This window comes from Lactuca sativa, chromosome 4 (assembly GCF_002870075.4).
Source record: "Lactuca sativa cultivar Salinas chromosome 4, Lsat_Salinas_v11, whole genome shotgun sequence".
Taxonomy (NCBI): domain Eukaryota; kingdom Viridiplantae; phylum Streptophyta; class Magnoliopsida; order Asterales; family Asteraceae; genus Lactuca; species Lactuca sativa.
In genome coordinates, this window is record NC_056626.2 from 300576842 (window position 1) to 300589839 (window position 12998).

General features: G+C 30.0%; 1 protein-coding gene across 1 annotated transcript; it reads left to right on the forward strand.

Annotated features, from left to right (window-relative positions):
- Positions 1-3617: 3617 nt before the first annotated feature.
- Positions 3618-11948, forward strand: LOC111917024 (type I inositol polyphosphate 5-phosphatase 5). Its single transcript, XM_023912670.3, has 10 exons — positions 3618-4128; positions 4218-4275; positions 4632-4688; positions 8377-8467; positions 8579-8683; positions 8963-9461; positions 10816-11009; positions 11104-11212; positions 11320-11468; positions 11562-11948. The coding sequence occupies exons 1-10, from the start codon at positions 4012-4014 to the stop codon at positions 11782-11784; spliced, it is 1602 nt and encodes a 533-aa protein (XP_023768438.1). The 5' UTR covers positions 3618-4011; the 3' UTR covers positions 11785-11948.
- The last annotated feature ends 1050 nt before the right edge of the window (positions 11949-12998 follow it).

The window sequence follows — 12998 nt, forward strand, 5'->3', positions numbered from 1 at the left end:
TAGCAACTTGATAGGATGATTTATTATGAGAGAATAGATATTATTAATATATTATGAGAATAATATAAAGAATAATAATATTATTATTTTATTAATATAAGTCATAAATTAATTAGTATTAATTTGGTGACTTAAAGAGATTAATTAAATAAGAGGGTATAAACTGTCGATTGTTTGATAGTTACACTTTGGGCTGTAATTCCTTATTGGATAGAGGATGGACGGATTCTAGGGCTTGGGATAGCCTCAAATTCGTCCAAGGCTTATCTAAGGAAAGGATTTGAATTGCTTTAAGGAAAGATTATCCAACTAGGGTTTAAGGGTGAAACCCTAGGAGCCTTACAAGTATAAATAGACCCCTAGGGCAAGAGAAATCGGCACCTCTACTAAAGCAAAGAACCCCTGGCCGATTTCTAATCCCTCTGCTCTCTTTCAAATCATCCTCCTTGCTAGTTGGTGTTTGGAAGCCATTAGAGGAGTGACAATTGTGACTCTAGAGCTCCAAGACAACAAGATCAAAACAAGAGATTCAAAGGTAAACTTCTAGATCTGATTTTGTATTGTTCTTATACCTAATTAGTCATTAGAATTCTTGGATTCAAAGCATGTTTAATTAGAGAAACCTAGATCCAAGCACTAGGGTTTGCATGTGCACATAGGAATGTTCATATGGCCAAATTCCATCAATGGTTAAGGGTGGCGGTTTTGGGAGGGGAGAGGCGGAGGTGATTTCAGATTCTATAGTAGCGGCCGACGTTGGGAGGAGTAAAGGTGGAAGGATGTAGTGAACAACTAGATCTAGGAAAGTTGAGAGTCATCGATCGGTGATTCTGACTCCATTTCGTTGATTTCGACGCCATTTTGGTTATTCCAACGGATTTTTGATAAGTCCGGTGGGGTTATCCGACATCTGTCCAGTGGTCAGTTGTGCTCCAACTTCCATTGTGAAAGGGGATAGGAACATCAGATATTGGTATATTGGTAGGGTGGGGGTGGCATGGGGTGGAGTGGGTCAATGGAATTGGGTCTTTTTATCTGTCTGCTTAATAAAAATAATAAAAATATTAATAAAATTTTCAATTTTTGATATTTAAAATCAATTGTCCAAATTTGTTCTCAATTGTTCTCAAATTAAGAATTATTTTCATTTGAACATGCTTATATATATATATATATATATATATATATATATATATATATATATATATATATATATATATATATATGGTTAGGTTATGATAGTAGAATATGATAACATGTACCATATAATCACACAAATTTCAGCATAAGGGCATTTTAGTCAATTAACCTATATTAAAAAAAAGAAATTTCGGATTTTTAGGGATAATTAATTCCTTTATTTTTAAAAATCTGAATATTTTAAATTAATTCAAAATAAAAAATCCAATTTTATTCTGGCAGAATGATAGAATGGTAATCATAAACTAGTAAATATATTTTTCGATTTTATTCTGTCAGAATGATCGAATGTCAACCATAAACTAGTAAATACATTCTGAAAAGAATACACAAAATCAATTCTTGAACCTATAATATACCAAATAATTACATTTTATGATTGTGATTCATTAAATAATAACAATATTCTGAAAGAAAAAAGAAAAAAAACATCAAAATCTAACAAAAACACTAATCTATTCTGAGAAAATATTATTTTTAAGCAACACTTTATACATTGTAGCATAACACATTCTGGTATAATACATTCTCGTTGTCTATGTTTTCTTCCTTCTCCACATCAATGTTAGCCTCTTCAAAACCTAAATCTACAAAGAAAACATAATCAAGTTTCAAAAATTAAAAAATTCAATGCATTCTAAGAGAATAAAAATTATAAATTCTGACAGAATGTATTAAAGACTATAAAGTTTGACAAAATATAATAGAAAATAAAAAACTATAAATTCTGACAGAATGTAGTAGAGACTAAAAACTCAACCATAAAGTATCACAAATTTATTACCAGTTAAACAGATATACTTGTTATTAACAATTATTCTCAAATATTCTAACAAAATACATTTATATAAATAAATTCTAATAGAATACATTACAGAATTCAAGAGTTGTGATTGAATACATAATTCAAGAGCTGTGATTGAATCATCAACACGCAACTGCATTCATTCCTAGTCATGAATTCAAGAAACAAACACACATTTGCAATAGAGTTGAAATTATTTTGAAAATAAATCACAAGGAGGGTTAAATGTAGATAAAATAATGATTAGTTTAGGCTATTAGGACCAGTATAAAAATCATTTGTAGGAGAGGGTTTGTTTTGAACAAATTAAATGAAGTTTATTGAGTTAGGGACTAGATTTGTAATAAATTTTGAAATTGGGTTAAACAAATTTATTTTAATTTGGGAGTTTGGTTCAGTTGATAAACAATTGATAAACAGGAGGAGACTTTCCTCCTGTATCGACCTTTATGCACGACTAGTAACAAAATAAAATCGTTTTGTGTTTTCTATTAATCGACGAAGTATACAGGAAGCAAATAGAGGCATGCGAGGTTACCTTTAACCGAAATGGGTGGCTAGAGGTGACAGAATAGCAACAGCCGGCGGGCGGCGATGGTGGGGCGTTTAATGATAACGGTGGAGGCCAACAGCCTCCTGCTGCCGGACGAAGTCAAGGGAGGTGGAGGACTTCTCAAAGCGGCATCACAGTAGTAATAGAGGGTGTTGGCGGTGATTTTCCATTGAAATAAAGGGGTGGCAGTGGAGTGCTCGGTGGTAGTAGTGGGTGAAGTTGGATGGTCCAGTTGATCCGAAAACAAAAAAGCCAACAAGAGGATCAGAGGTAAAGTTGGAGGCACAATTAGCGTATACCTGTGGAGCATGCCAGGGGCAAATGGTAGACGAATACGATGCAGTGGAGAAGTCGGAGGCGGCTACATCTATTGAGCAAGTCAAAGGCAGCGACGAAAGTGGATCTGGAGGGAGGCAACGACACGAGATGGTGGTAGGGCAATGGTTGACAAAATTTCAATTAAATGACTAGGTCAAATATATTTATTTTATTTCTTTAATTGTAGGATTTTAATTAAATGATTTCCTTAATTAAAAGTACAAAAAGTCCAAAATATCCTTAAATGATTTATTTAATTATTTATTATTTCTTGAATTCTTATTGGTGCATTTTATTATTTCTTTAATTAAAAGTACCCTTAAATGATTTTATTTCTTTAATTGTAGGATTTTAATTAAATGATTTCCTTAATTAAAAGTAAAAAGGTCCAAAATATCCTTAAATGATTTATTTAATTATTTATTATTTCTTGAATTCTTATTGGTGTATTTTGACACACAATAATTGCTAGAAACATTTGAATATATATATATATATATATATATATATATATATATATATATATATATATATATATATATATATATATATTTGTTCTGAATATACTATTATATTATATATAATAAAAATCGATGAACTGAACAACAATGTTTTAGATTGGCTAGATTTTGACGGATTTAGTTTTGTAATTTTTTAATTTATAAAAAAAGTCCATGTAATGCTTTTTTTTTTTTTAAATAATCCATATAATACTTTTATTTTTTCTGTGTAACTAGAACAGTAAGCAAAACCTTGACATAAAAATATGATAACATTATTTCAAAGTTAAAGTGGCAATATATATTCTTGTTATAAGTTGTAGGATCTTAAATAAAAATGTTAATGTTGACAAATAAAATGGATCGGAAGTACGTGAAAGGAGGAGTTAAAAACAAAATTAAATTAAGAGAGATACATAAAAACCGCATAATTCATGCACGTTTACACCTTCATCGAAAAATGGACATGAAACCCCTCAGAAAACGTACGATGTGGCCCACCTTCGATAACTACATCTGTTTCATCTTTTTCCAACCACAAAACTAAATTCGATCACAAGAAACAAAGAAAGAAGAAAGAAAATAAATCATAGGGCGTCACGCCGGAGCAGAATGATCATAAACTGGCCGTTGTCATGACTAAGGCTACCGACATCGCCGCAGATGACAGCAGCGACAGCGCCACCACAGGCCAAATCGCCGCCACAGGCACCACCCCTGACAAGTCCGTTATGGACGAAGCGAAAACAAAGGTAGCCGATCTTTGTATGGAAACGATAATTACTATTCTGATTAAATCATCAACAATAGGTCGATAATTCTGAATTTATTTGGATGAAAGATAGATGGCAGCGATAACGATGAACAGGAAATGGCAGATTCAGATGGGGCTCCTCAAGGTGATTAATTAGTTTAATATATTCTCTTCAAATAATTAAAAACTTATTATTATTATTATTATTATTATTATTATTATTATTATTATTATTATTATTAGGGATTTTCTAATATACGTAGTAAAAAGTATTAATTATGAAAAAAATATTATCATAATTAAATTCGAAATACATTTATTAATTATGGAAATTATTAATACACTTTATATTTAATTATGATAATATTTTTTATAATTAATGTATTTTATAATTAATTATGATAATATATATTATCAATTAATATTTCTTTTATATATATATATATATATAAATCACATATTAGAAAATCACTTATTATTATTATTATTTGTGGAAAATAGATTTGGCGCTGAAAATCGAGTCTCGACAGAATGTGTCGTGGGCGAAACATCATTCAGGTGCGTAGCTTACATATTTCAAATTTACGATCGTGCCCTTCCGAAATTCAATTTTTGGTTCATATATGAAACATTTTTCTAGGTTAAATCTAATAAACTTAACCAATGCGCTAGTTTTTATGTTGTTAAATAAACGTTTGGAAAGTTATCAAAAAGTTCACTAACGATTTCTTTATTAATATAAACTAGTTGTGAGATCCGTGTATTACACGGGTTTATTAAAAATAAAAATTTTATATCAATATTTAAACATTAAATATTTTATAAAATAATACTTTTACATATCATAATGTAATCTTTTCAAACATTTATAAAAAAAATCAAATCTTCTTTAGAGCATTTATAAAACTTTATTATTAAATTAATAGAATGATTCTCTTTTTTTATTTGAAATTTTATTTTAAAAAATGGAAATTCTTAAAAAAATTACAAGTGCGAAAATAATAATTCTAAAACTCTCACAAAATTACATGTGACAAAACTCTTAAGAATTTGACAAATGGCAAAAAAACTTTTATTTATTAGAGAGGATAAAATTATATCTAATGATTCAAATATCAAATATCTATGATGTAATGTGCTTTTCAATCTCATCATAATATACGATACTTTATATAAAAAAAACTACATTATAATTGTGTTTATTGGAATGAAATGGATAACGTACATAATATATACCACTAAAAGTTAGAGGGAAATGAATAATTCCATATTAGCTGATAAATAGAAGAGAAATTAGCTAAACTAACCATAATAAAAGTAACATAATGTAAAGTGTATTTAAAGAAACAATAAAAAAATTATTGGAAAATAACCACCAACTCCAAAATAAAGTATTATGGACAAAGAAAAATATTTTTCTAAGAAAAAAATATTTTTAGGATGACATTTTAGATTTAGACTAAATTTTTGAATTTAGAAATAAAAATTTGGAACTTTAAGAATTAGTCCAAAGTTCTGATAAACAATTACGAAATTTCTAAAAGAAATTTGTTTTTTTACTAGAATCTTAACAAATTAAACAAACATTATATATATATATATATATATATATATATATATATATATATATATATATATATATATATATATATATATATATATATATATATATATATATATATATATAAGGTTAAGTTCAAATGAGAACACTATTTAATGTGAGAACGTGAGAACACTGTTTTATGTTACTATTCTATTGGGAATTTTGTATATACAACGATATGACATTATTCATCAACAAATATACGAATAATCACACATTAATATTCACATTAAAATTTTGTATTTACAACTTTATGACATTATTTATCACCGAATATATGAATAATCACATATTTAACATTCACATTAGAATTTACTAAATTACCACATATATATATATATATATATATATATATATATATATATATATATATATATATATATATAAATTTTAAAGTAGAATAACAATATAAAACTAAATATATCCTCCCTAATAAATGAAAATAATTTTGGTATTTTTGATTAAATGTTTTTTTCATTTGTCATTTTCTTATTTTGTTTTTATTTTTTCTTAATTAATACATCATATTTACACCTCAATTAATAATTATCTTAATTGAAAATAAACAATAAATTACAATATTAATACTCATATAGTATTTAATATGTTTCCTTTTAAATTGAAATTTTAATTTTTAAATTTTTAATTTTAAATTTCAAATTTAAATAAAATTTTGTTGAAACTTTAATATTTAATTTTTGGTTTATCAAACCCATATAACATATGGGTCTCACACCTAGTTCATATTATAACTAGTACAATACTATACATATTAAATTCATAGTAGAATAGTAACATAAAGTAGTGTTCTCACGTTCTCACATTAAATAGTGTTCTCTTTTGAACTTAACCCTATATATATATATATATATATATATATATATATATATATATATATATATATATATATATATATATATATATATATATTAGGCGTACAATCAAACATTTTATTAAAAATGGTGATATTAAATTTTTTGAAATAACATTCTTGAAATAAAATGATATATTTGATTGAAAAACGATGATATTAAATACTTTGAAATTACATTTTAACTAGAGGCGACAACTCTCGACCCAACCTGTAACCCGACACTGACCCAATCCGAAAATAGACGAGTTTGGGTTGAGATTTTTTATCCGTCAACCCACCAACCCGTATTTCATGGGTTGGGTTGGGTTATCTGTTTGGGTTAACGGGTCAACCCACCAACCCGTATATATATATATATATATATATATATATATATATATATATATATATATATATATATATATATATATATATATATATATATATATTACATTTAAAAAAAAGATATATTTAATTATTAAAGAAATTTGATTTCCATACGTATTCTTAATATTCCATATCATTGTATTCATTCTGTATTTGTATATGACTAATTTGCATTTGAGGTTCGTTAATCAGAAAAAGAAAAAATACATGTCGTTATTTTCACGAGTCACGAATGAAGAACACATCCACTTTCTGTGAATGTTTTCATTTTTCATTTTTATTTAGATGTTATTGACTTTATTAATTTATGTTGAAACCTTTTTTATGTTAATTATTTTAATCATCATATGAATTTATGTTGAAAAAACCTCATTTTTTAAAATGTATTTATTATTTATTAAACAGTTATATGGGTTGGGTTTGACCCATTAACTTGTGAACTCACGAACCCATTACATAAACGGGTTATATGGGTTGGGTTGGGTTGAGGTTTCCAACCCGCCAACCCGTGACTCGTCAACCCATCAACCCATATATTATATATATGAGTTGGGTTGAGTTTTTGTTTTATGACCCGTCAACCCGTGACCAGCCAACCCGAACCCAACCCAATTGCCAAGCCTAATTTTAACATAAAGAGATAATTTTTTGAAAAAGAAGTGCAAAAAAGGAAAACAAATAAATAAAAAATAAAACTTGGAAATTTGAACAGTTTAATGAACCTTTCTACTTATTATTATTATTATTATTATTATTATTATTATTTTATTTATTTATTTATTTATTTTTTGTTAATATAGTTATATGACAAATTTTAACATTGAAAGAAAATAAGTTCAAAATGAATGAGCATATTATAATTATAACTTTCAATTAGTTTTTGTTTTATTTTATGAAAAGAAGCTAGTAACTACCTAGTTAAACAAATCACTTAATTTTAAACTAGAGTTGTCAAATACACGACCCTTGTATTACTTCCATTAGACGTAGTCCAGTCGATCTTTACTTCTCCTACCATATCTCTTCGTTGATCAAGGTAGCTTACCTAACACTTGACAATTTGATGACATGAATTAAATAGTCAACCACAAATGTGTTTTTGATATAATCGTGTGTCTTTTATTATCATCACTAATTAATTATGCAAAACTGAAACATTCTATAATTAATATATATTTAATTTATATATATATGACTCATGATGATGCCAAAAAACTTACACTCGAGTTCATGTGGTATATATATGAATATATATGATACTAATATGTTATATTTTGGGTTAATCTTCAAGGCCAAATTTTGTCGACAGCTTATGTTTTATCATTGAAAATGTGATGGATTTCACTGTTTCAAACATTGAAAACTTATGTGGTACACCGTATACCAACGTGTTTGAATTTCAGCCAAAGTAAGCAGTAGCTCAGAGATGGATGGCCTGAACCTTTCGGGTATCGATCAAAAGAAGGAACCAGTATCCCTTGTTAAAAATTATCGGTATGAAATTTTGGAGAACACATATTTAGTTATCGGAAATAAAAGTTACACACTCTTTCATCTTCTATGATCCGAAACTTTTCGGAGTAAAGGGTTCTTTTTTATCTGTAGGATATTTGTTGCAACATGGAATGTTGCAGGTAAATGTCCAGATTATGGATTAGATCTTGAAGATTTATTGAAGGTCGAAATCCCCGCTGACATATACGTGCTAGGGTATGATACTTTCTTGTACGACACAACATGTACAACTGTTATACTGCATTTGGTGTGACTTTTGGATGGGGACTAAGGTCAACGGGACAAAATTCGTAAGTTTTTGTCCCATTTAACGATAACGTGGAACAAGCTAAAACATGAATTCATTAATCCCTCTCATGATCCCATTATTAATTAAAACTAGCTCTAGAAAATGTGTCACTCTTGTTTTGTTTTAATTTGTCTATGTACGTATGATGTATCTAATAATATGTTCTTTGATATGAATGTTGTCAGGTTTCAGGAAGTTGTTCCCTTAAGTGCAGGAAATGTGTTGGTGAGTGAAAACCACGAGCCAGCTGCAATCTGGTTATCACTAATCAGCCATGTCCTCAATAGAAAACCACACACGGATTCAGACCCGGATTCGAACCATCAAGCTCCGGATCCAAAGCACGGTTGGTTTCATAGGCATTCGATGAAACACACAAGCAGGACCATTAGCGCAGATGATGCGCTTCTTAGGGCTTGCAACTGTGAAATTATCTCATCAGTGTCAAGCAAGAAGTTCAGAATGAATCGGCATTCTGACCCTTCGTTTTCGTTTACACATGCTGCCATTGATGATTTGATTTCACATGCTGAGGCGACTCCTTTACCTTACTGCCTTGTAGCCAGCAAACAAATGGTTGGACTCTTTCTTTCGGTATGGGTTAAGAGAGAGTTGGTGCAACATATCGCCCATCTTGGGATCTCTTGTGTTGGAAGAGGAATCATGGGGTATCTAGGTAACAAGGTTTGTATTCAAATCGTCACAATTCATCTCGTCATAATTACTAATTTCTTAATTTGTCTCTAAAACTATATGGGAAAAAGGGTTACTAGTCCAACCAAGTTTTCAAACCGTTTAAAAAACCCTAATCATGTTTTGTCTGTTTAAAAAAAAACCCAACAAACTTAACAGTTTGTCTAAAAAGCTCAACTAAATTACATTTTCTTAAAAGTCAAATAAGAGAAACATATGACGTGGCTTATTACCGTATAAGGAAAATGATTTGTTAGACCAACAAAGTTTCCAAAATGTTTAAAAGACCCTAATCATGTTTTGACTGTTAAAAAAAAACCCAACGAACTTAAACAAAACAAAATTGAGAATTTTTTGAACGGTTTGAAACTTTGTTGAATTTTTTAGATAAAAGGTTAAATTTGTTGAGTTTTTTTTAACAGACATAATCTTATTAAAGTTTTTTAAATGGTTTTGAAAACTTCGTTAGGTTTTTAAGTGATTTTCCCAAACTATATTTCTTACATGGGATAATTAGAACTTGCTAGTTCATGATAAATCTTGACAAGATTTCTATTGTTAGTTTTTATGATAAGGACCTACGCCCTTTGCATAAACGAGATGTCACAATATTTTGCCACGTGCATTGTTCCATTGAAAACAAATTTTTGCCACATGCGTTGTTGTTCCACCGTGGGACGATTTCAATATTTTCATTTGTTGGGGGCACTACTGAATTTTTTCAAATACGGCCTTATAAATAAATTTTAAAATAAATGGAGTATTTATATGTAATATTATTAGCCATTGGGGGCATATGTCTCGACTCTTAATTCCGCCACACCTTTTTAGATGTGACAAAACATTTTTTATGTACTGTTATGTCTTCTTTAGTTATGTGACATCATGTTCCCTCATGCCCTTATTGCTTGTGTGGAGCTTGCCTTTTGTGATGGTTTTGTGGATCTCTATGATCGTGTAATCGTGTTATTTGTCTTATAGTGGACTTAGATTAGGTTAATGTTGATGGGTCCACTAAAAGTAGTCTTATAAAGATTGTAGGTCTAGTAGCTAGTTCAGGTTTAATGTAACAAATGAAGCCGGAATGCAATCAAAGTTCTCATAGTAACAAACTTTTGTTGATGGAATCGGGGTAATGCTCATGTACGGCTTTCGAAGTTAATCTTTTTCATGCAACGGTAGTTATTATTAGTTATTTAACTGTTTCTTACTGATCATTCTTTACCGATTATACGAGTCTTCATAATTTAAATTTTAGATTGTATATATATCTTGATGAAATGGAATCGCATTATACGGATGAATAAATATGGAATGAAAATATTGATGTTTGTCTATTTCGCAGGGGTGTGTAGCTATTAGCTTTACATTGCATAAAACGAGCTTTTGCTTCATATGTACTCACTTGGCGGCTGGAGAAAAGGATGGCGATGAAGTTAAGAGAAACTTGGACGTGACAGAGATCTTGAAGAATAGTCATTTCCCACTAAACTGCAAGAATCCTGTTCGCCGATCCCCAGAAAGAATCATCGATCATGAGTAGGTTATTCGATTCGTGCCCTTTTTGTAGGTTTTGGATGATCATTTAAATTTGCGATGACGTTTACGTAAACTTATAAATGCATGCATGCAGTCGAATATTGTGGCTTGGAGACTTGAATTATAGACTGTCTTTAAGCTATGAAGACGCTAAAATACTGCTGGATAATAATGATTGGGACCCTCTCCTGGAAAAAGACCAGGTTTGTCCCTTATTCACTGATTAAACATAAATAAAGTAAGAGTATTTGTAATGATAAAGCGTACAAGGTTACATATCAATAACGTTTGTATTGTATATATCTTATAGTTGATTATTGAGAGAGAAGCAGGAAGAGTTTTCAATGGCTGGAACGAAGGAAAGATATCCTTCGCTCCAACCTACAAGTATTCAGAGAATTCAGATAATTATGCTGGAGAAACCGTCAAATCTAAGAAAAACCGACGAACTCCTGCATGGTATGCATGTCTCTTTGCCTCTTTGGTATAGATGCTCATAGTTTAAACCTTGTAAATTTGCAGGTTTTGATCTTTTTTGCATTATCAATGCAGGTGTGACAGGATACTTTGGCGTGGAGATGGGTTTGAACAATTATCATATGGACGTAGAGAATCAAGATTCTCGGATCATAGACCAGTTTGTGCAACTTTTTCAGTTGAAGTTGAGATGAAGAACAAGTGCACAATGCTTCGTAAGGGCCTTTCGTATGCTGCTGGCTCAAAAATAGAGTTTAAAGATTGCGTACGTCACAGGCATAGTTTTGCATTTGTTTGAAAGCAACGCTTTTGTACTTTGTATTTATGTTTATATTTCTAAAAAGTGAAATTGGGACATAATATAGTGGTTGACAAATGCAACCGTAAACCAAATTTTGTAAAGAATTATTCAAAAAGTTGTACATCCGATTTTGTGTTGTAATATGTACAAAACTAGTTACACAATAAATATGCTATTGATTATATTAACTCATCTGGTGTTATATAATATCTCACATGTTCACTCTTTTTTTAATTGTGCTAAATAACCACACTTATTTTATAAAATGAATTTGGCAATATTACTTTAATTTATGAAATTTTGCGGATATTTTTGATGAAATTCGATAACTTCAGCTTTAACAAAATAGTCTGCAAAGTCTGTTAGAAAAACTAAGGTTTATGGTGGAGATCTGGATACCAACTTGGATAGTGACTGCACTTTCCGAACTGATATTTCTACCCTATGTTTGGGTTGCAAGAAATTCAACATAGGATAATCCAAACGGACACTTACGATACTAGGCACAGAAATCGTAAGTCAATTTGCTAGAGAGATTCTCTGATAGTATGATGAAAACGAGAGCTAAAATTCATGTCTCTCTTTTGAAAAGAAGAACCGTTTATATAATAAACGATATTAGGGTTTCATTAGAGTTGGGCCGCTTTGAGTTCCTTTGGTAACAAGTCAATGTAATCTGGATTTTAATGAGGATTTAGGTTTATCAAAACTAACGAGTTTCGTTAGGGTTGGGCCGCTCTACCCCTTGGACCCCGCTAGGGGCGCTGCCCCAGAACTCCGGACTAATCGTCGAACTGACTTCTAATTCATATGCCTGCACTCTGCACAATATATCAAAGTACAAATTATGAAACCCTTTAGCTCAAATGTTAGTTCCAGTTACTAAAAATGACATTGTGACACTAAAATCACCAACAAAGTCCTATATACACTGTCAAATTACTAAATTGTTTGACATTTCTAATGAATCATACTACACTTTTTCGAACAAAAAAAATATTTGTCAATAACTTTCAGCCTAACTAAAAAGAGGCACCAGGTTTTATAACTATGTAAGGTATGAGATGAGGAGTTCGATCTCTGCCAAACCCTTCTAATAATTCCTCATGTAGGGAATTTCCACCTGGAATCCTTATTAGATGATTGATCTCGAGGCTTTTGTTGAAATATATAAAAGGGCTTCCGTTCGTATAGCTGCCATTCCAAAAAAA